This window comes from Ziziphus jujuba, chromosome 1 (genome assembly GCF_031755915.1).
Source record: "Ziziphus jujuba cultivar Dongzao chromosome 1, ASM3175591v1".
NCBI lineage: Eukaryota > Viridiplantae > Streptophyta > Magnoliopsida > Rosales > Rhamnaceae > Ziziphus > Ziziphus jujuba.
In genome coordinates this window covers 2,601,801-2,625,734 of record NC_083379.1, presented here as the reverse complement: position 1 = coordinate 2,625,734, position 23,934 = coordinate 2,601,801, and the positions used below count along the sequence as shown (strand labels likewise).

The window sequence follows — 23,934 nt, the reverse complement described above, 5'->3', positions numbered from 1 at the left end:
TGGCAAAATAAATAAAAGAACAGCTAGAAATATGAGAGAAACAAGACCAAGACCAAGGATATCTTCTTATTGCTGGTCATACTTAATCTGAATCAATCGCATCTTTTAAATAAAGAAAAAAGATGGGAGTAACTATTACATTTTATGTAATTAAACTCAACCCGATTATGAATTATATTGTTTCACATGGAAAACAATGAAGTTGCGCTGAGATTGTTTCAGATTATGGCTTTATGGAATACCCAAATTTATAAAGGAAAAATTGCTACAAGCATTACTACATTAAACCTACTTGCAACAGAGATTGCCTGCCTGCTCCCTGAGCCAACCTACCAGCCTGAGTGCCAAACAAAAACCCAAAACTGGGGAAATTTTATGGGTGCAATGCTCATCTCAACTCTCTTAATAGCTTCTGAGGCTGAGGCGGCGAGGTACTCTTCCTCGAGATGATCGAAAAAAATTGCAACTTGAACCATAGAAAAAGGAAAATGACCAAAGCGCACAAACAAATTTATATTCTTGTTTTGTTTCCGATCAACTAAATCACTGCTTCAAAAATTCAAGCTGCAACTTTGGCCTTTGATTTTTGTTTCTTGCTGTCCAATGAAGCAAGGCCTTTGCCCAATCCAACAGGAGCCTGACCCTCTTGCTCTGGCTGTGACTGGTCTTTACTTGCATCGACAGAACCATTTGATGAAAGGCCATCGGATTCCTTTGGTCCATTTGCTTCTCCATCATCCACTGCTTCTTGGGTAGCACCTGAATTGATGATATTAAGGAGCTGAGTAATTGGGGGCAAAGCTTGGACTGGAACACCATGAGGGCGAATTAAGAGACCCTTTGCTGCTGCTTTCTTTCTGATTTCAGCAGCTGCACGAGCAGCCCTTTCATCAAATCCCCTCCCCCGGGGAAGAGTTTCACCAATAACCGCAGCATTGAGAGATTTGTTAACAGAAGTAGTGGAATTCCCAGATCCTCCAGCTATAGCAGCAGCTTGGAATGCTTGTATCAAGTCAGGATTGGCCTGCCATGCAAAAGTCAGCTATCAAATAAACAAAATGCTCTCGGGTACCAAGTCTATTAATCCTGGCAGCATGCACAACGAATGTTTACATATCAAAGAACTAAAGTTACTTGTTTTTCTGCAATAATAGTATCAAAGAACCTAGGTTACTTGTTTCTGCAGTAATAGATCAGAAGATTATCATGCAATATGAAAATGCATTAGGACAAAAGCCAGATTCCTAATCCTTCTCACAGGTGATTAGCATTGCAGCCATAAAACTCAATAAAGACAAATACTAGGATAAAACCAAAATGGAATAATTCAACGGGAAAGCATGACAAAAGTGCACTGTTAAAGTTAGATCTTTATATCTTAACATTATCAAAAATGTGAAATTCGAACTGCATAAGCAAAAAGAGCACCCAAGATACCTTCAGAATATCAATAGCCTTCTGAGCAGAAGCAGCATTCAAGGCTTGGCCTTTTTGTTTTTGTGCATTTAACTGTCAATCAAATACAAAAATTCAGAGATTGGCAATGAAGCAAGTATCATCTTGAAAAAATTGAAACTGCATTCCATCAAAATTTTATCTTCAAAGCCCTCTGGAACATGCATTCACCTGTAGCTCACGCATCTTAAATGTCTTCATCCAGTTTTGAGAGTCACGTGTCCTTGAATCCTCCTCTCCAAGTTGTTTGACAAGTATATCATAGGTTCTCTTCTCATGCTGCAAACACCAGAAGACAATTCTTTTTTATGATTGTACTTGTTGGAAGAATATCACTAACCTCCTGATAGGTCTTAATAAAAATACTCTATCTTCTCCATGTGGAATTCGATACCACTGCAACTCAAAAGAGAAAGCAAGGGGCATTTGACACCTCTCTAATCGAGTAGCATAACATTGTTTTAATACCAGCATCCAATTCTGGATTAACATGTGTAATTTTCATTCTCAATTTGTTTTAACTAAAGAAAAAGCAAAATTTATGACGCAAATCCTAAAGTGAGATTGTTGTGAGTAACGAAGCACCCTTTTACAATTGAAAAGCTAAGCAGTGCACTCATATGACCTGAACTAGGTCCACTTCCAAAATGAAAATAATTAAGTACTCTCATTATATTGTCCACTATCGTTAATAACATCTCATTTCTTTCTTGAACTTGGATCAATAGATCCCAACAAAGCCATGCAGGTTCTGGTTTGGGCTAATTGCACCATTGGTAGAGAATTAGGGTGAATGTTACCAGTATAGATGGAATTCAAACTCCCCATTTAGCACCCATTACATGGAGAGATGGTCGGTGTAATCTAATTTTGCTTTCAAGGAAGGGTGATGCCTAATTCCAAAAGAACAGATACGTGAACTTCAATAAAACTCAAAGAGTACAAACAAAATTTTCCACTTTTTGCTAAGCAAATGTCCCTAAGGTACAGTACCTGGTGAGAAAGCTTGAAGGCACCCATGCAATTGAATGCAATGGCAAGGGCATGATAGCATACAGCAGTTTGGATATGTTCCTCGCCTAAAAGCCTCTCATTCTTTTTCAAGGCCTCTTGCAGATATCGAAGTGCTGTGTTCATCTTCCCAATATCCTGGTACATCATTGCAACATTTATAAAAGTTGCAGCAACATCAGGGTGATCTGGTCCAGATGACAAGCTTAGCAGGAGTAATGCTCGGGACATATGCCTTAAGGCAAGTTCCGTTTGGTTAAGTCCATGATAGAAAAGAGCCATATTGCCATAACTGCATAGCATATTTACAGATCAAGAAAGCCAACAGTTAGATATGAAGGTAAAGAGTGACAGAGATGCATGCAAAGTTAAGAGGAATCTTCCATGCAATTTCAAAGATCAAGATTTTTATTCACATTTACTATATTTCACTTTATTATTCCAAAGTTGTTATGACCACCATGTACTTTACTCCATGCAAAAAGGTAGTATTTCATTAGAGAATCTTGGTGTGTCAATGGAGCTATTCCTAAGAACAATTTACTATCAAAATCTTCCAGAAAGAAGAAGAAATATACTGTGATACATAGAAAGAAATTTCATATAGAGCTTTACGAAAAATTTTCAGATCCTTTATACCCAAAAAACACAGCAAAAAGATTTTATAAATGAGTATGGATTTGTTTTCATGAAGTGTGATTCTGCATATGACACTATATAATGAACTTCAACAGCCAAGATGCCATGGTATATATACCATGAAACATTTTAAATGAATAAACTACCAGAAATTGCATGTCTCTGAAGGTTAGGAATTTAAGCACCAGGACATAGGAAAAACTAACAAAATAGCCCATCAAAACTAAATAAGCCCTTCATGATGAAACATCTTTTATGGCTTGCCTTTTACTATGTAAGAGCACGCTATATTTCGTATTTGAATTCCACTAAGTAAAAAAACAAAAGAAAAAGGAAAATCCTTACATATTTCCATGGAAAATAGAATATGTATATTTTATACTTAATCTTTTTATTTTCTTCATAATTTTCTTTTAATCAATCAATGAAACATTGGAAACCTTGCAAAATCACAAAACAAAAAGGGAAAACATGGATTAGAACCTCCATTGTCAAACACATCCATAAAAATATCACAGCAATCAAAAGAAATTGAGCCTTGGGGACTATACTTTCCATAATCAAACAATATTAAACCACTGAAAAAGTTCATTTCCAATTATTTCAAACTCCATCTCAGCAGCTAAAACAAAAGTAAAGAATAGAAAACAATGCCTGTGAGCGGTGTCAGGGTGGTCCAAACCCAAGCAACGTTCATTTATGATCAGTTCCTTGTGCTGTTGCATTATGGCTCCAGCCATGTCTCCTGCATGGTATAAAACCATCGCGAGATACCTGAAGTTCAAGGGATATATTTTAAGAGGCTAGTACATCACAAATGCACTTCAAATTAACAAGAAGAATCTGCATAGAGAAATGAGTTTGACATCTACCGACAGCAGTTAGCAACCTCCCTATGCATTGGACCAGTAACCTGTAATCAGATGAAATTGATAAAACTACATGTAACAAAAGAGATCTCAAGAAGCCAACCCAAGTAAAATAATATACCTGCTGAAGAATTGAAAACGCCTCAGAAAACAATGTATAGGCTTCACTAAGCATTCCCTGAAACAAATAAGTTGATTATCAGAAACTTAATGGACCATTTAATGGGCCATTCTTGTCCAGATTATTAGCTAAACAATTGCATACTGTAGTAATTCAGCTTAAAATATTTCTCTGCCATTTCAGATAATACCAAAGTTACACCACATTCTATGATTTTATTTTGCAGTAAACAATAGTTTCAGCCGAATCACATATAACTTCATTCAAATTTCCTAATAATATTCAAACATAAGTTATTGCAAGATCCAAAAAAGGTTCATACCTCAGCCAATTGGACCTTTCCTGTTTCCACAAGATCTTTAGCTTCTGAACACACAGGAACTGAATGCTTAACTACAGGTTGGAGATTCAATACATCTGATGTTTGGAAAGGTGCCGTGGAATTAAGATCATATCTGCGAGCTGCAATTGTAATTCCTACCTGCAAAAGAATTCAAAGCCAAGTAAGTTGGCTTCTCTTAAGCTCAAGCAATTCTGGAAGCAAATTTCTGCAGAACATAATATATCAATAATACTAGTGTATCTACAATGTTTGCAAGAACAAGAGCTTATGTTATATTTTAAATGAAATTATTGTGAGCTTAGAACACATATTTGGTAGTGTGTCTGTCTTTGCTTGATATACATATGCCTTCTGGACTCATGTTCAATTCCTGGGACTCTCATTTCAGGCTTTAGCATTCAGTAATTCTTGTACTGTTTCTAGCTACCAAGTTTCCTACACATGAAAGGGTTTTTAGTTTAAGTGTTGGCTTGATATTCAACTTAAACCGAGGGGTTTAATGCTAGGACAATATGATTTTCTAACTACCATATGGCTGTCTTAGAGCAGCCTTGCATATGTAAACAAAACAATGAAAGAAAAACCGAAGCAAATAAAAATCATTTGAAAGATTTAAATTAAAAAAAAAAAAAAAATGATTTCAAAGGCATTCATGCCTACCAACAAGTAAACAAACAAGTATTCAAACATCATAAGCAGAAGATATTTCTAAATAACATCATGGTATACAAGCTCTAATCAATTGGATAAGATGAACTCATATTTACCTTTTGGCAAAGATTACGGATTACAGAAATTTTCTTTATTTGTGTCCTCACATGCTCTGGTAACTCAAACTGTAGCAGTAAAAACTTAAAGTCAAAACAGATTCTGATGCACATGCAAAGTAAACAAATAACAAAAGGAACAAAATCTGTGCTTGGAGAGTGCAGATAACATAGGCTAGTCCACTTTATTTTGAATACTTATGTAAAGTCCCCTTTGTAGTATAAATCAACACAGAAAATGGTCTCAGCATGAAGAGATCAAATGATTGTCTTCATGATGATGTGTGATGCAGTGAGGACAGTGAAAAATCTAGTAAACATTTAGTCCGTTATAAAGCAATCCCTGCTTATTAATAGTAATACCTGATATTTGACCCTCGCAAATTCTTGAATGTCCAACCATAGAGATTCAGAGCTAATATTCATATATGAGGATTGATTTTTCCTAGCAGAAGCTCCGCCTTTCCATCTTGCTTGTCCCCTAGAATGTTTTCCCGGAGATTGATGGCCCATTTGGTCCTGTAGATAATTGAATATGAGTTAAAAATCTCCTTTCAAGTTATCTATGCAACTAGACCAGTTTAGGTTTATAACACTAAAGCAAAAGGAAGTCTACTCCAATTCACAAAAGGAACAATAGGAAGTATCCACTTAAATGAGCTTCGGCAGGCCTCAGCACTTAAGCTCACTTGCAAATAACTAAGACCATTCTTGACACTTTTCAAGATTTAAATGTCAAGAGCTAATTATTATTATTATTATTATTTATTTGTTTATTCATTTATTTTTTTAAAAGAAAAGGAACTAACTTGAGAACAAATCTGAATAGATTCATCTAAGAGGCATACTTTTTTTGGAGTTCTAGACTGCACACTGTTAGCAGAGACTTTTGAGGCAACAGCACTACAACTTCCAAAGAAACAGTTGAAGAAATGCGAGATTGCTGGTCCAAGATCATGATCCTCTGTATCTCTCAAAACAGCCTGCACAAGAAGATTCTTTATTGTGTGTTCACATGTGCCCAATGCACCAAATCTCGGTAACTAAATTAATTCCTATTACAACCACAAAAAAATCAGAAACAGTGCGAGGTTGGACTTAAACTACAAAAGTGACACAACTTCATAATCACCCAAGCCCTCTTGTTTCAGGCAGTTAGAGGAGACAAATTAATAGGATCAAACGAAAATTACCTGGAAACTGTTAACATTTCATACTCCCCACCAAGACAACATTTTACTAATTAACCCCCCCCCCCCCAAAAAAAAAAAAAAAAAAAAAAACCAACAAGATGACAATAAGCAAATATGATAATGCTCGTACCTTGAAGATGTGCTTGGCAGACCTGACCACAATCTCACTAGAACAGAGATCCCAGAGGTGAGGTAAATGTCTGGTCCCATCAGCCACCTGTTAATGGGATCAAATTATATCAAAAGTAACATTACAATTACCCACAAAAAGGACCATATACCTTACCATGGCACAGATACATCCTTCATCCACATGAAACACACGTAATTTCTATCTATCCATCTATCTCTCTCTCTCTCTCTATATATATATATACATATAGAACTAGATGTTATATTATATATATATATGCATTTAACAATAAAAGTTGTTAGGAGAGCACTAATTGTAACTCATGACATACTTTTCCAATATAGCGAACATTAATGCCATGAGCATGGAGTGCTTCAGTTAGTGTCTGGCCATCCATAGGTGATACTTCAAGTGTGCAAAGATCTTGTATAAATTTTGGAAGCACAACATCAGTTAGGTACGAACTAGCTTTTCTCACATTTTCTTCATCAGCTGCAATCTCCTGGTAATACAAAGTGGAAAAAGAAAACCAAAGATTATGAACTTAGATTTCAGTGAGAGTGATAAAATAGATATTACAAGGTCAAGGTCCGTAATTAACCTCATGATTTCCAGCTAATTTAAACTCAGTGAAGATGTTAGGGTTGAAAAGAATCCCCTCCTGTGATTCAAAGCTTTCAGCAGGTGCAGAAGCACATTCTTGAACATCTTCAGTGTTCTCTTCTTTTGTTATATCCTAAATAAGAGCAATGCAATTAGCCACAAAAGCCAAACAACAAGAGACAAATTAGGCACAAATTATTTATAAATTATACAAACAGAACAGTCAAAGAAACTTCTACAATTGACAGAAATCTACTAGTTAATAAAAAAATAATAACAATAAATAAAAATAAGAATAACAAAAAATTGACAGAAATCTACTAGTAAATAAAAAAATAATAACAATAAATAAAATTAAGATTAACAAAACTAAGTAATCAGCAACGAGAAATTATTTGCCTTTTCATGTTTCTGAACGTACAAAATGAACAAGGAGTATACACATGCAAAAGGAATCAGTTCAATAGGCATCCTTACAGCACGACGAAGAGAAAAATACAAAGATTAAATGTCCACAATGGTGAATATTAGGAAGAATAATGCTAATTCACAAAGAACAAATTTCAAACAATGGAAAACTGTAACTTTTGCCCCAATAACTGAAGATAATTGTTACTGCAAGCCTACAACTATTTTGGTTGTACTCACACTATAGGTGATGCATAAAAAATAAAAATTTCTATCCAATTAGTGATTAGACCAAGGACAGAGTATTATGTTGAAATGCAAGACAATAGAACTTGAGGTATAAAGAGAAGCACAAATCATAACTATTCCCTAGTCATATTGCAACAAATGCTTTAAGCGTGCAATTGAAGTTACCGGTGGGTCATTTTGAGCACAAGGAAAAACTTAAATCCAACCATCCATATAGAGTATCTACAGATATCACATACGGGTGCAAAAAGTAATTTAAAAATAACACAATTTACATCATCATAGCTGTAATTGAATTTGCCTTGTACTCACCTGTATTTCACCATCAACATTTGGAGAATTACTGGCAGTATGAGCATCTCCTTGAGATGTGGACTTAGTTTTGGATCTCTCTGTCGCTTTGGCCTTCTCCAATTGTAAAATTTACATCATAAATGTACATACTGGTCTAATCCAAATAGAGAAAATATATATATATATATATATATCAGAATTTTACCTGGCAAAAAGCTGTAATTAATTCTGGTCTCAAGATACAAAATCGAGACCCAGGTCCAGTGTAGTTTGCATCACGAGGAGTGACTCTCATCAAGTCAAGGAGATAATGCCTGAATCATAAGATATCAAAGAGAGAGAGAAAGATAGTTAGATGTTTAAGTTGTTAACACTTTAATACTACACCTAAGATTTTCCCCTGCAGAGACTTCAATATTAGTTAAAACATTTAATTGCAGAAAAAAACAGCAACAAAGAACGCTGAGAAGCTGAGTCTAGAAATTTTTCACCATGATGCAAACTTCAAGCATCACATGAAAGGATATATGCAAGCACTAAACTGGGGTGAAAAGCCAAATACACAGAAAGAATAAGGTTTAAGGTGATCCGAAGTATGCATGGATTGAGATAGAGGAAGACCCAACTTCAAGAGTAAGAAGTTTTTATGATAGAAAGACAATAGATTCACCTGTCATCACTGCCAACAATACCCTTGCATTCCACTGGTGCAGCTAACTTGAAAACATTTCCAGATCCATCATGGACTGTGTGCTCCTTCAGATGAAGGCGTTTTGCAGCCTCAACCACCTAATAATAAGCAACACTTAGCATTTGCAACAACGGATTTTTTTCCCTTTCCTTTAATGAGTACTTGTAACAAGGAAATTCATTTATATAAAGCATTGGCACAATAATCCAATAAAGTATATATGGAAACCTTACTTTAAGAGGAACCTTCGAAGTAAAAAAGAAAACAGGGGCCCCAAAAAAAAAAAAATAAAAATAAAAAAACAACAAAAGGGGATGTAGCATCTTAAACCAACAGCAGATGAAATCAACAAATCGTCAGATGCTCCCTCACCTTCAAATGAAAATCTTCATTCCAGTTTATTTTCTTGCCATTGTCAACAGAACCGTACAAAAGAGATTCTGATTTATCCCCTTGAAGAATGCCTGGTAAAACACTCTGCAGGAGGATTTGTATGAAAAAAACGTGGTGAGAAGATAAATCAATATTAAATTTCATATAGAAAAAAAAAAAAAAAGGGGATTCAAGCAAGCTAAGTGCAAAATGAATATGGGGAATTGAAAAGTAAAAGAACATCCAAAACACTCAAAAACTATCACATGTGAGTGTGACAACCGATCAAAAAAAATTATATGCATATAACATTGAGTATAGGCAGTTCTGTCATTTCTTCTTATTACTGGAGGATTGCGATTGAATAATAAGTTTGACCACCAAAAAAAAAAAAAAAAAAAAAAAAAAGAAAAACAAAAGAATAGATTGCTTAGAGAGAGTAAGAGAAAGTGAGTACACATAAATTTACACTTTTACACATACTACACTACATATATGTATACATCTAGAGAGAGAGAGAGAGATAACCCAATATCTTGACCTTCTAGAACCAATTAGGTCATAACCAGAATATAAGTTAGGAATGACAGCTTTCAAGCAAGGGTGAAAATTGAAAAGATCTAGTCTCAGAGTTAAGTCCAACCTGAGCTACTACCCTATGACCTCTGTAATCAATTATTGCCATTGCAAGATTATAAAGGCCTGGAACATCAGCTTCCTGGTATGCCTTAGTGCCTTTCAAATCATTGTTTGCAGAAGCATATGTAGCTTGCTCAGTCTCAGCAGATGGTGCCTCAGCAGACGCATCAGGAGCCAATTCTGTGACACTATTATGTTCCCCTGTACATGATCTATCACATTTTTCCCCATTGGGAAGACCGCTATCTCCATGCAATGAACCACTGAAAGCCTTTTCAGGCAAAGAGTCATTGCTCACATTCTTCAGCTTATTATCTGACACACATTTCTTGGATAGCTGTTCAAGGTCCCCGTCAACAGCAAAACTAAAGAATATATTATTGTGAACATACCTAGAGAAAAAACAAAGAAAGTTATATTAATCAAACAAAAAGGACACATACTGAGGGAACCTAATATTCATATGGTGGTCAAAAGCAAAACCGCTCACACATCTCAAAGAGAATATAGAATGTAAGATGCAATCATAGACATAACAAAATATATCCTAAATGCAAGCTACCAGTCACGGAAGAAAACATATATGCCAAGCATAACCATTTGATGTAAAGCCTCACATCTTAAAATTCAGGATGGTGATGAGCTAATTCATTATAAATAGCAGCATACAGAAAGACAAAAGATATTATAAAATCAACGTATACATCTATTGGAAAAGAAAATCATCAGTATCCTGCACTCAAGTCTGATAAAAAACAATCTGGTCCTTAGCTGAATTATATATCCCTAACTTGGAAAGTAAAGATTTTCCATCAAAAGGCAGCTGCCAAAAAGCACACTGAAGTCATTATCTTTTCCTCAAACAGTAATGTATAAAGATAAAAAGATGGCCATTAAATACAAAATGTTCAACACAAATGTCGAGATTTTAATCAAAGCCATTAATGGAAAATATGTACTAGAAAAAAGAGGCTAGTTTTTGCAGATCAAACTAACATGTGAAAGCACTCTGGATCAGTTGGATTTATAGGAGGTATGCATCGGTTGATGACTCCAATAGCACCACTAACTGCAGCATCAACAAAGTCTGAAGTCACTTTGTAGAGAGCTCTATCACGCAGAATCCTGCACAATAAAATTTTCATAATTGAAAACACTGGAAACCAAACAGCGGTCATATTTGACACCTTATCCATTGTTGGCCAAAGCCAAAGGAAAATACAACAAAACTTTGACATGTCACTCTATCAGAGGTGATACACCTTTCCTGAGGATTTGTATGGGGAAATTCACGACATGATTGCAACTCCTCATTCCAATCTCTTTGCATACCAATCAGTTCACTGCCATATGAAAGAATCAAAGCATCCTCTGCTCTTGCTGCATCACGTTTGTGATCTGACAAGTTTATTATGTAAAAATTAAAGAATGAAGTAAATCAAAGGTTTCATAAAGCAATCTCCAAGTTCACAAAACAAAGATCTTTAACCTAAACCAGTAATGTAATTATGTAAAAAAGATATGAACAAAAGAGGACACTACAAAATCAAACCTCAAAACTTATAAATGCCAAGAACCATTACAATTAGAAAAGAATAAAACCGCAACAACAATGATAACAATAATCATATCAAACCACACAAAATCATAACAATGTTTTGCCAAAATAGATATACTAAATTCATAAGCAACAGTTGATGTAAGAGAATGCATTGTATGCAAAAAGAATTCTATAGCTATAGGTGCAGTATGTAAGTAAATTCACATCTTGACGCCACCTGTGATAACTGATAATTTAAATTTTAATAATAGCATCTAGTACAAAAACTAATCACGTACAACAGAGGCTAAAGAAATTAGATTCCTTCTTGTGAGACCAATTACAAGCTTTAGAAACAAGATCATGATTGATACGTTATTTATATTACCATGGCAGTATTAAATTCAAGAACAAAATTTATTCTCCTATATTTTCCTTCTTTCTTACAGAAAAAGAAGAATCTAAAGAACAGAGATAAAAAAGAGGGAAGACTAAATAAGAACATAAGAAAGATAAGGAGGACCAACAAAAAGAGTTAAGCGAGAAAACCAGAGGAAGGAAATAACATAAACTAGTGAATTATCAAAGTCTGAGTCTCTAGGGATACAATTGACCCTTTAATAAGTCAATACATCCGATAAAATGGTTTCCAAATAACCATGATTTTAATTGGAAATAAACACACCAACAAAAATAAAATAATTCCAGCGATAAATAAAAAACTTAATTATTTAATTTCTAAATCCACAAGTAGGAGGTCTTGATATTTTTATTTGGTTTCCATCATTATCTTCAAGATGAAAGTAATCATCAAACATGCGTGAGGCAATTCTGGTACCAAAAGTAATATAAAGCTAAACACTTTATAGAAGCAGCCTGCTTACCACAACTCCAACAGCCTAACATGCAACATATAGACTTTGAAGAGGAAAAGAATTTAATTAACTTCCATGTAGTTTAACTCACCAGGAACGGGATACAATCCAAGCCATGAATTAGGTGGCAGCAAAGATTGAACATTTTCAAAAGGATGAGAAGAAGCCCTCCGCTCCAAAACTTCCCGAAAAGCTTCAAAATGAGAATAAGAGGAAATGATTAATCAGACTGCTTTGAGTTTTAACAACATCCAGCAACACCTGAAATATGTTCTGTTACCCTTTTTAAACTTGGAGCTGATTTTTTGCAAGAGTCCAACAAGGGTAGTAGCTTCAAAATTTGTTTTACTCGGCCTGGGGTCAAGGGTATTCCCAGTGCTTGAGTTCACATAAAACATCTTTGTTGTTCCAGTAATGCAAAACTTATTGCCCTCTAATGTTACTACATCCAAATAAATCAAATCTCCAACAAGCCTGGAAATTAACAAAGACCAACAACACAGAGTTGAGAAATATTCCGCAGAAAACGAAGCTATGTTTTCAACAAAAACTAAGTGCAGGTGCAAAATTATTGACCCCACCTTCTATAGCTTGGAGGAGGATTGAAGGATGAAAACACAATACTCTCCACGCATTTAATCTCTTTCAAGGATGATGACAGCAAATTACCCAGTGAACCAGTAACATCTTCCATAAAACCCAAACCATCAAGCTCCAGTACATCTGTTTTTGTGGTATCTGCATCATAGCAGAGTATGCCTATTACAATCTGAACAACATGAAAAATAAGTTCAAGATAATAGTGAAAGACTCTTGGCTTCGATTCAATATCCTAACCTCCTGGACTTGTTGCTTTATTCTGTGCCATCTCATGCTGTAATGCAAGCGATGTTGATACTGATGCATGGAGTGTGGAAAGGGAAAGCAATTCTCTTGTTCGATAAACATGAGCCCTTATGGATCTATCATCATATAAAGCTGTCAAAGCAATATTCCTGTTAGAGCCAATCAGATCTTCATTAAAACAAATGGAAGGCAGTGTTAGTATATACCAGGAACCATCTCCAAGGAGCATCCACCACTAGTTATGTCAGCTACTTCAGAAATTTCATTAAAATCCTCCAGATGATGAGTGGAACCATCTTTTGTGTGCAGCAATAAGTCATAGCAAGTGAAGAAACATGTCTCAGGAGCGTCAAGAAGAAATTGTCTAATATCCATTACTGAATCTCCCGGGTTCAGCTTCAAGACAATTAAATGAATTGCTAATAAATAGGACATCAACATTGAATTCAAGGATCAAAAATTATCTTAACAGATAACTCAAATGCCACAGCTTTAAATAATCAAAATAAAATCTTCATTGACAAGTGGGTTCAATACGGTCATAATGCATGCAGCTTTTGCATTTTGCAAATAATTATAAACAAGTGACAATACAAGCAATATATCCGTTAGGAAATAACTTACTTGCAGCTCAAGTTTCTCGCTGCTTTGTGTTTTGACAGAGACGGGGAAAAGATGAAGATCACCTGCACTAGCATGAAGAAAAAATGTAAATGCTGGAATTTTTTATGTTGGACACTATTTATAAAATGCAGATATACATATAATGGACCCAAAATATAATTATACATGCATACAAGCAATGCAAACCTGTATGCAAGTCAATGCATGCATATTGTAAATTGGCGTTTATATTAGTTATAAGTTTCTTGGTGAGATAAAGGTTTTATGCAAAAGAAAACACAGGATGAATGAACTAAAAACTGGATAAGAAACACACAGTATGAATAAACTAAAAATTGGATCTCAAAATGCCAGAGCCATTTTTTCTAGTATCCTTTCTTCTGTTTTCCCGATTATTAATTTTACCTTGCTTAGTTTGGCTTGCTGAATTTTCTGGTTCAACCTCCTTTACCTCAGGCTGGGTATCAGTTGACTCAACCGCAACAGGTACACCATTAGCATCATCTTTAATGGGCTCTGAAGCACTTAAGTTATCTTTAGATTCTTTATTAGAAGCATTGGACGAGACAACTGACTCAGAAGAATTAGTAGCAGCATTATTTGACCCTCTCCGGTTCCTCCCTTTGTTCGACTTTCCAGCCATTTCACCTCCTTCTCTGAAAATTTGTACACACATAAGTAATTTCCATACACGTCACAACACTACCAAAACATAAACATAACATGTGCAAACAATTAAAAATGGAATTCTTTCAGCAAGCTTTAAGAAAAAGATACCAACGTTTTAAATAAATTAATGAAACAACACCAAAATACCAAAATATCTTGTCTTACATTGGGAAAAAGCAAACTAATTCTCTCTTTCAAAGATATATTATGACACCCAATTAAAAAAACCATGAACATCTCTATTTTTTGACTCATATAGATGCAAATGAAATCACTAAGCCCATTGACAAGCCAATAGCTCTAATAAAACCACCAAAAAAAAAAAAAGCATCTATTTTCTTATTAAATATTTAAAATTAGCATTGAAGATAAAAAGCTAAAACACAGTGAAAAAACAATACCTTTTTCAGAAATATGGGACTAACCATAAATAGGCATGACATGTACATCACAACAGCACAGCGTGCACGTACAGAGACTAACCAATGAACTTAACAAAACCAATAAACGGAAATAAAACTAAATAAAAACCAAAAAAACAAAAATCTCATAGTCTCTAACTTAGCCATTTTACTGAGCACTTCAAAGAAAAAGGAAAAAAAAAAAAAAAAAAACTTTTAACCAAATGAACCAATCAAAATTACCACAAACAAGTGCAAAACCCAGCTTTTATTTATAATTCTTCTTCTCTTTTTTTTGTTAAAAAAAAAAAGGGACACCAAATGAAAACAGAGTTGGAATAGTATTATTACCACCAATAAGGCAAAAGCTTCTCAAACTGCAGCAAAGGTGTTCGATAAAATAACAAAGTAACTATAATAATCAATTCGAGTAATTATTTTCCAATATAAAAATACGAAAAAAAAAATAAAGAGGGTTTTAGAAAGAAGGTGGTGAGGTTTTAGCCCAAACTAGGAGGAAGAGAGAGAGAGAGAGAGAGGAGAAGAGGAAGTGGCTGAGAGGCGGCGAATTTCGACCTTTTAAGAGAGAGAGAGAGAGAGAGAGAAACAGAGAGACAGAGAGAGAGGGGGGGAAAGAAAAAACAGAGAGAAAGCGCCCTGCTGACAGCTTGGAGTCCCATCTTTTTGGGCTTGGGCCTTCCGCCTTCCTTTTTAGGTTTAATTCAAAATTAATAATGAAAACCATAAAGAAAAGAATGTGGGAACAAAATTTATACGGCGTCGTTTTTTCTTGACCACTCCAATTATTTGTGAGAATAATCGTTTTCTAAAATTGGTTAATGCTTTAGGTGGGCCGGAAAAAATTATATGGGCTTCTTTTTTAATTTTACATTCGTATTGGGGTAGTGAATGAATGATTAGTATGACACATGCAGTTCCAACCACTTGGCCCGCATCCATTGGCCGAGCTAATTGTGTTTGTTTGCTCGAGTCGTAGACAAAGAGGAGTGGGTTGTTTCTTTTTACACTACAAATTAACTATATACATGCACACTCCTTTCTATGGAATTTATTTATTTATTTTTTTTTGGGGTTATACGAATATGCTTGTTTCTTTTCTTTTCTTTTCCTTTTTTTTTATAATTTTAATTAAAAGCATTTTTTGATGAAAAGTAAACGTTTCACATGTTTGATAAAAAATTAAGGATAATTTAGGCTGTTAGTCTCTTAATTTTATTTATAATTGCAATTTGGTGTTTATAATTATTATTATTATTATTATTTTTAGTGTATTAGTTTTTCAACTTTAATATTTGATACATTTGCCTTTGAATCATCTCTATATTTGTCTTTAAACCATTTTTTTGTCTATTTTTACCATGACATACATAGCATTCAAGGTCTCTAAATTATATGATTTTTCGTATAAGTTGCTAACTTAATTTTATAAATATTTAGTGCTGTTGATGTACAGGGGGGAAAAAAAAATGGAAAACTAATAAAAATTATCATAAAATTTATAATTGGAAAAGAAAAATTCTAGGCCAAAAAGAAAATGATATTTAATTTAAGATTATGATTGGAATCCAGCTGTCGTCATTATATTGGCTAGTGGAGCAACACACAGATCGTGATCCTTGCGCATTCCCTCAATCAAACAACCACCGTGGATAACTCCCAATCCAACGGTGAAACCAATCCCTAACACTTTCCCAAAATCCCCAATTTTTTAAAATCTCCCGCGCAATTTTTTTCTTTCTCCAAACGCCAAAAAAATTTCTCTGCACTATAAAACTCCCTCCGAAACCTACACCATTCTCCATCATCCATCACCCAATTCCTGAAAATCCAATCGATTTTTTTTTTTTTTTTTAAATTTTTCATCCTCTCAAGCAAAAGAAAAAAAAAGCCTAAGACCCAAAATGGCCCGAACCAAGCAAACAGCAAGGAAGTCCACCGGCGGCAAAGCTCCGAGGAAGCAGCTGGCCACAAAAGCTGCCAGGAAATCTGCCCCGGCAACCGGAGGAGTGAAGAAGCCTCACAGGTTCCGACCCGGAACCGTCGCTCTGCGTGAGATCAGAAAGTACCAGAAGAGCACAGAGCTTCTGATCCGAAAGCTGCCGTTCCAGAGGCTTGTACGTGAGATCGCGCAGGATTTCAAGACCGATCTGAGGTTCCAGAGCAGTGCTGTTGCGGCTCTTCAGGAGGCTGCGGAGGCTTACCTGGTAGGTCTCTTCGAGGATACCAATCTCTGTGCGATCCACGCGAAGAGGGTTACCATTATGCCCAAAGATATTCAGCTTGCTAGGAGGATCAGAGGCGAGAGAGCTTAGATGGAAGAAGCAAAAATGGCTGGGTTTAGGTCTTTGTCGATTTTTTTTTTGGGTGGTCGTTTTCAGTACTGTAAATTGTTGGTCTTGGAAGGGGGTTTTTTGACACTTTGGGAGGGTGTTTTGGATTTTGATTGGAAAAATCAAAAATATATGTATTGTGTTAACGTTGGATTTGATGATCAGTTAGATTTGAAACTTCCTTCTTTTTTTTTCTATGTCTATCCCCTGGTTAGATTCTTAATTTCTGCAAATCAGAGTGGACGAACGGATTGCTGATTTTTCTGATGATTTTGATGATTTTTCTCTCATTATTTTGAATAAAAGGAATTATAGCATAAAAGTATATATATATATATATATTTCTTTTTCACTAATAACAAAAGTATTTATATTAACGCAATAAATTCAAAATGGTTATTGATATAAAAATAATATATTTATAAAATTAAATATTAAATAGACTTCAAAAACACTTTTTTAGTGTTAATAAGTTGTTTTTTTTAGGTAACATAATTTTATCCCATTATGAATCAGATACTAGAGTTCATATGTTGAATGTTTTTTCTTTTGAAAAATATATATATATATATATATGAAAATTTTAGGGTGAAGACGATCTGTAAGAGAAATATAGTATTAATCGTATTATACATGGATTGTGTATATATATATATATTTTTTTTTTTTTTAATTTGAATTTTATTGTTTATAATATGATATAGACAAATAAAGAAATTTTTGAACTTTAATTCCTAAATATATATTAGAGAATAAATTTGGCATTGTTTGGTTTTTTGGGAAATAAAAATGTGAATATTCATGATGAATTTGAAAAGGCAAAGAAAAAAAAAAGAAAAAAAGAACGCAATACTGTAAAAGTAACACGCAACCAATCCAAAAACAAAGATAGTAGCAATAAAATAATAGAAACAATTATCAAAAGAAACTGTGGGTGCCAGACTTTAATACATTCTCTCCCGCCATTACCCAAATCTGTGTCTCCGTCTGTCCCTGTTTTTTCTTTCCCTCTCCAAATCTCCGATTTTTCTTTTATAATTTCTGTTGCCGCTGAAAGCGCCGGAATGGACCTGCCGGTGATCGATCTGACCGATTACTTGGCGGCAACGGCGGCGGAGGAATTTGACAGCCAGCTCCGAGACGGCCGACTCAGTAAGCTTTGCGGCGAGGTGAGTCGAACACTGAGGGAGACCGGAGCTCTGCTGGTGAAAGACCCCAGGTGCTCCGTCGAAGACAACGATCGTTTTCTTGATATGATGGAGAAGTACTTTGAGTGCCCCTCCGGCTTCAAGCTCCTCCAGGAGAGGCCCCACTTGCATTACCAGGTCAGTATTTGATTTATCGGAAACGTCTGTTTGCTGTTTGGTTACCGACAACATCTTGTCGGCGAAGTTGATTAGGAAAAAAAAAAAAAAAAAAGGGGGAAATTTTGGGTTTTTGGATACTGGGTTGGTATGTATTATGCTTAGTTATTGGAAAGTGTATGAACGGTGAGAAAGTTTTGATTTCTGTGTGTGGTTTTTTTCTTTTTTTCTTTTTTTTTTTGGCCAATGGAGCCTGCGGCAAATGCTATTTAGCATAGTTCGATTTTGGTGTCAGAATCATATTGGCCTATGAATGGCGTTGACTAAAGTAAAACAAATCAAACTTCTTTTCCTTTAAATATATTTAATTCAATGGCGTTAAACAAAGGAAGGAATTGCAGGTGAAAGTTCAAAATAAAAATAAAATGATGATTAAAAAAATAAAAAAATAAAAAATTGAATAAGCTTCATTCTTTCCCGCGAGATTTTCATTGTTTTAGATAATTAAATTGATGAAAGATGCAATAGCTAGTAAATTCTTATAAGTTATGCAATCGGAAGGAATGGGAAGAAGGTTTGGTAAAAACGAAGGCATATTTTGTGTCATTGCTAAATGGTGTGAATTTACATTTACTTGTATGCACTCAGAATATAAATGATGTCAAAATGTGAATTCTGGGTTCAATTGGAAATAACAGGTTGGGGTGACACCAGAAGGTGTGGAAGTTCCAAGAAGCCTGGTTGATGAAGAAATGCAAGAGAAGGTAAACGCAATGCCTGAACAGTTCCGGCCAGCCCTACCCAAGGGTCCAGATTGCAAGTGGCGGTACATGTGGAGAGTGGGTCCACGACCGTCAAACACCCGCTTTAAGGTATTATATCTCTCTTTTGTCTCACACCTATATGATTTTATTGCTTCAGACTGTTATGATGTCTTCTTTGTAGGAACTAAATTCAGAGCCTGTGATACCAGAGGGTTTTCCCGAATGGAAAGAAACGATGGACTCCTGGGGGTACAAAATGATATCAGCTATAGAGGTGACTGTTCATTTGGTTTCTCAGTTTTGTGGATACTTATTCTATCTATGGTGATCATTTACTCAATGTTTTTACTTTTTACTTCAGGCTGTTGCTGAAATGGCAGCCATTGGCTTTGGTTTGCCAAAGGATGCATTCACTTCGCTAATGAAGCAGGTGATGAGTGTTTATCAACTTAACTTGCATTGCAGCTTATTTCATAGAATTGATGGCTGTCGGTGGTCTAGTCCAGACAGCAGTTTGCCTATGTTATGCTTCATTTTCTGTATCATATGCCAACTTACTTTACTTTTCAAATCTTTTGCTATTTGAGTGCTAACATGGACATTCTCCTTTTGTTGATTCCTTCTGTATCGTACTAATTTCAGTACATCTTCAACATTATTTCATACTTAACTCTTATTGTGCTCCAATATAGAGTTGCAAGGCTGTTTTCTGGCATTTAGCTTATCCAGTGTAATCACCATAAATTTTATTCCCTACATTGTTTGTACACCTTGAAACTGAGCTTTTGGTACACCAGACAGTCAATTTACATGTTATTAGTTTTTGCTGAATTTAGGTTAACAGTATTGTATAAAGTTTCACAATGCAGTTACTTTATTGATTATTCTACTGTGTTAAGAGATTAGACATGGATCATGCATCATAGACATGTTAACGATAATAACCACCTTTCTAATTGCTAAAAGTGATTAATTTTAAATTGAGTTGTGGCATGGATTATATATCTTTTCATTGACCAATTTTACTTGTTAGTTTTATTGAGTACATATAAAATGACTATTACATCCAATCACCAGGGACCACATCTTTTAGCTCCAACAGGAAGTGACCTTCAGCGTTATGGCAAGGAGGGAACAGTATTTGCAGGATATCACTATGACCTGAACTTTCTAACGATTCATGGAAGAAGCAGATTCCCTGGTTTGAATATTTGGCTAAGAAATGGGCAAAAGGCTGAGGTGAAGGTTCCTGTTGGGTGTCTTCTCATTCAGACAGGAAAGCAGGTTAGAGCATATATAACTGATGTGCTTATTAACGAGGGAACTTTGACTGCATGATCTTCAAAAAAAAAAAAAAAAAAAAAAAATTGTGATGCATATAATACTCAAACAAAAGAACAGGTCATTTATAGAGCTAGTTGTCTTGGTTTTGTATTTAATTACTTAATTGGTGCAAATCAACAGTAAACAGTACATGGAACCCCCAACAAAAAAAGAAAAAAAATGATAATTGTAAAAATGAACAATAGCAAACCAAAAACCAATATACAACTGGAACAAGAACACACTTGAAAACCATGTTGACCCTTTTTCTAATAAACAAAGAACGGGAAATATCCACACTATAGCTCTTCTTATTTCAGAATCTGTTACATTTCGTATAGCTCACACCTTCATTCATTTTGTCTTCAATAATTCGAGTAATCAAAATAAATATGCATTTAAATAGTCTTATGAACCACATACTGTTTCTCGGTTTCCATGCTTTGATATGTTGTTGCTGCAACAGTAAGCTTCCTGATTAGGCCTTTAAATCCTTTCCTCAGACTTCTTTCCTATCTAGGTTTTGTTCTCTTTAACAGCATTTATGAAGCATAGAACTTAAAACCATTTTGCTGAATTGACACTTCAAAGATGCGTATTTATGGCATTTATGTCCTCATCACATAAGTGGCATCTGCCATTGAGGGTCATTGTCTTAATTGCTCCTTTTTTTTTTTTTTTTTTGGTTGAATGTCCTAATTGGTGGTTAAGTTAACTGGCGATAATAGTCTTTATGCTAATTGTGCCTCTTGACACATTGTTAAATGCAGATAGAATGGTTGACTGCAGGTGATTGTATAGCTGGAATGCATGAAGTTGTTGTGACAAACAGGACGATTGATGCTATCCAGCTAGCGGCAGAACAAAACCGCAGCCTGTGGAGAGTATCTTCAACTGTGAGTGAACCCAACCATATATATCATAATCATCATAATTGCAACACTTTTAAGCTCCCATTTTCTTTTCCTCTTTCTCCTTGAGCTTTGAAAATAATGACTGTCCCAGGCATGTCATGCTTATATATGAGTTTTTATCTTTTGTAGTTGTTTGCGCACATTGCATCCGATGCTGTGTTAAAGCCCTTAGGCCACTTTGCAGAATCCCCACTCGCCAGCAAATATCCTCCCATCTGTGCAGGAGAATTTGTCGAACAAGAGCTTGCAGTGATAAATCTGAAAGGAAACAAAGGAGAACCTTGATAACTTGTAATCATATAAAATTATGTGATTGTCCTCGTCAAAGACTCCTTTGGTCAAAGATTTGAACAGCATTTCTGAGGTTCTTGCAATGAGCAATGAAATGTAATAAAGAATCTGTACTTTTCTAACTGATGTTCAGCCATTTTCTAACTGGTGTTCAGCATTTCTGGCATTTTTTATTTTTTTTTTTATTTTTTTTTTCAATCCAGCTGGGGCAAGTAAATTTTGGCATTTTTGCCTGCTTTTAAATATCTATTTACGTTAATAATATGTCCTAGTGACAGAATTGTAGAAAAGCCAACCAATTTGGCTAGTTCTTGGATATTTCACCAGCTAAGGGTTTGGCCTGAACCTTATCCTTTAAATGATGGAACTCTTCTGGTAAAAAAAAAAATAAAAAATAAAAAAAGGAATTTTGATTGATATTATTTTTGTTTGGAATAAGATATCAAGAATATAATCAGATCTTGTAGCAACTCCTAAGAGTGTTTGGAATGAGAGCAGTTCTGAGAAGTAAGAGCAATACATGATGCTTAATTGGGGCATATGAAACTCTTGGGATTATAGAATGCATCTTACAGATCGTAAAGAAATTATGGCACTCCTTGAATTGACAATAAAGGAGTTTCAAAAAAGCTTCATGCAACAAGAAAAAGATAAAAAGAGATGCTCCTTTCTGAAATGGACTCTCCCCGAGTTGCTTTAAGGTGAATGTGGATGTCTGGTCCAGTTGAAACATGCACCTTCTATGGGTTTCCACCTCACCAGATTACCACAAAATCTTCCTTTGGAATAAAATAACAAGTTTTTCCCTTTCTTAGAAGAAAGAAAACGTCATCACCAATCTTCAATTAACTAGCATATTCATACCTGACCATATTTGATAACTTGGTGAAAAGTTTAAAGTTATAACACATACAAACATACAAATATTGGGAAACTTGGGTGTTTTGAACTTTTGATCTTTCCCTTCCTGATGTCTAAACAATATTTGGAAATTAGGAGTGGATTGCTTTGATCCACATATATACTAGAACTCATTCATGTAAGAAGTTTTAGTTCCCGTAATCATATCATATATATCAAGATTGGCCACTGGTATATTTCCTTACAAAAACATATATAAATCTATGTATGTATATATGTATACATAAAGCAATAAGGGTCATGAAGTTTAAGTTTATCAACTGTTCCCACTCGCATACAAATTGTCTTTTTCATCAAACTTCTTGGATGGAATTCAGATGAATAGCAGAAGGGGAAAAAGGGAATGAATGCGTCGGAAGTGTGATACTTGGTTAGGATGGAGGTGAGTAGTGGCATGACCGCGCAAACTCACACTCCTATTGATCCTATAAATGTGAAGCCCAATTAGACATATTAACTACTGAAATACAAAGACTCAGAATGAAGCTTGTGAGCAGCATTCATATGGCTGTGCCCGCAGTATTGGTGTTAATGTTGGCAATGACAAGTATGGCACAGCAAGGTCAGAGCCATGGCTGTATGAGTACCTTCTTCTCTGCGCTTGTTCAGCTAATACCGTGCAGAGCCGCAGTGGCTCCTTTTAGCCCCATCCCACCAACTGAGAGCTGCTGCAATGCCCTCAAAGCCCTTGGCCAGCCTTGCTTGTGTGTCCTTGTCAATGGCCCTCCCATATCCGGTGTTGATCGCAACATGGCTATGCAGCTCCCTGACAAGTGCACCGCCAACTTCGAACCATGTATGACTTAAAAAACAACATTTGTAAAACTCAAAAAACATGATTTTAATGCATAGCCAAAATCAAGCACTTTAGCTTCCTTGCATTTGTGACTGACTATCTACTTGCTTGTTTGTTTCCTGGTGCAGGTGAAATCATGAAGTAGAAGGAGAAGAGTGGCACTTGAAATTAGTTTTCTAGAATAAGTTGTGTTCATATGTAATTTTTATCTTTCAAGGAGACCCTTAAGGTGATGCTGCTCAAAATAAGAGGACAAAATATGTAAGATGCATAAAAATCTTGTGGGCTTTTAATTAAACTTTAATCTGTAGTCCGTACTGGGTTTCAATATTTTCACTTTATGCTGTAACAGATCTCATGGCTAATAATAATACAATATATTTTATTTGCCTTTATATTCATTTAGTGGTGGTATAGCTTGCTTTTACTTCTGAGTGGAGGCACATGATTATTGGTCATTAAAATTAACTTCATATTTTGTACATGAGGCTTGCAAAATTTAATTTATATTAATTATTAACAATATTT

The 23,934-nt window shown here is 35.1% G+C and overlaps 4 protein-coding genes across 6 annotated transcripts; 3 read left to right on the top strand and 1 right to left on the bottom strand.

Annotated features, from left to right (window-relative positions):
* Window positions 1-30: 30 nt before the first annotated feature.
* On the bottom strand, window positions 31-15,434 carry LOC107421989 (clustered mitochondria protein). Of its 3 annotated transcripts, none has more exons than XM_048473414.2 (29): window positions 15,094-15,432; window positions 14,078-14,328; window positions 13,673-13,734; window positions 13,255-13,444; window positions 13,040-13,180; window positions 12,784-12,925; window positions 12,483-12,676; window positions 12,294-12,395; window positions 11,050-11,185; window positions 10,784-10,912; window positions 9,792-10,179; window positions 9,149-9,253; window positions 8,756-8,874; window positions 8,291-8,399; window positions 8,104-8,196; window positions 7,133-7,267; window positions 6,863-7,033; window positions 6,529-6,615; window positions 6,054-6,188; window positions 5,569-5,724; window positions 5,206-5,274; window positions 4,418-4,576; window positions 4,096-4,152; window positions 3,978-4,018; window positions 3,760-3,879; window positions 2,449-2,758; window positions 1,627-1,734; window positions 1,438-1,509; window positions 31-1,024 (listed from the first exon to the last, which is right to left on the bottom strand). In XM_048473414.2, exons 2-29 carry the CDS (start codon window positions 14,313-14,315, stop codon window positions 560-562), a joined length of 4,233 nt encoding a protein of 1,410 aa, XP_048329371.2. In that variant the 5' UTR covers window positions 14,316-14,328; window positions 15,094-15,432; the 3' UTR covers window positions 31-559. The 3 variants fall into 3 exon arrangements, with proteins under 3 accessions (XP_048329371.2, XP_048329363.2, XP_048329379.2); XM_048473406.2 differs by having other exon boundaries at window positions 12,784-12,940; window positions 15,094-15,431; XM_048473422.2 differs by lacking the exons at window positions 31-1,024; window positions 1,438-1,509; window positions 1,627-1,734 and adding an exon at window positions 2,096-2,348 and having other exon boundaries at window positions 12,784-12,940; window positions 15,094-15,434.
* A 1,122-nt stretch (window positions 15,435-16,556) lies between these two features.
* Window positions 16,557-17,369, top strand: LOC107425469 (histone H3.2). Its single transcript, XM_016035501.4, has one exon. It carries the CDS (start codon window positions 16,665-16,667, stop codon window positions 17,073-17,075), a length of 411 nt encoding a protein of 136 aa, XP_015890987.1. The 5' UTR covers window positions 16,557-16,664; the 3' UTR covers window positions 17,076-17,369.
* Window positions 17,370-17,908: 539 nt separating this feature from the next.
* Window positions 17,909-21,811, top strand: LOC107421902 (uncharacterized). The gene is made up of 7 exons (XM_048466467.2): window positions 17,909-18,418; window positions 19,096-19,269; window positions 19,343-19,435; window positions 19,523-19,591; window positions 20,239-20,445; window positions 21,255-21,380; window positions 21,528-21,811. The coding sequence occupies exons 1-7, from the start codon at window positions 18,158-18,160 to the stop codon at window positions 21,681-21,683; spliced, it is 1,086 nt and encodes a 361-aa protein (XP_048322424.2). The 5' UTR covers window positions 17,909-18,157; the 3' UTR covers window positions 21,684-21,811.
* Window positions 21,812-22,923: 1,112 nt separating this feature from the next.
* LOC107425380 (protein LIM1) lies at window positions 22,924-23,801 on the top strand. The gene is made up of 2 exons (XM_016035413.4): window positions 22,924-23,406; window positions 23,535-23,801. Exons 1-2 carry the CDS (start codon window positions 23,091-23,093, stop codon window positions 23,549-23,551), a joined length of 333 nt encoding a protein of 110 aa, XP_015890899.3. The 5' UTR covers window positions 22,924-23,090; the 3' UTR covers window positions 23,552-23,801.
* Window positions 23,802-23,934: the final 133 nt, after the last annotated feature.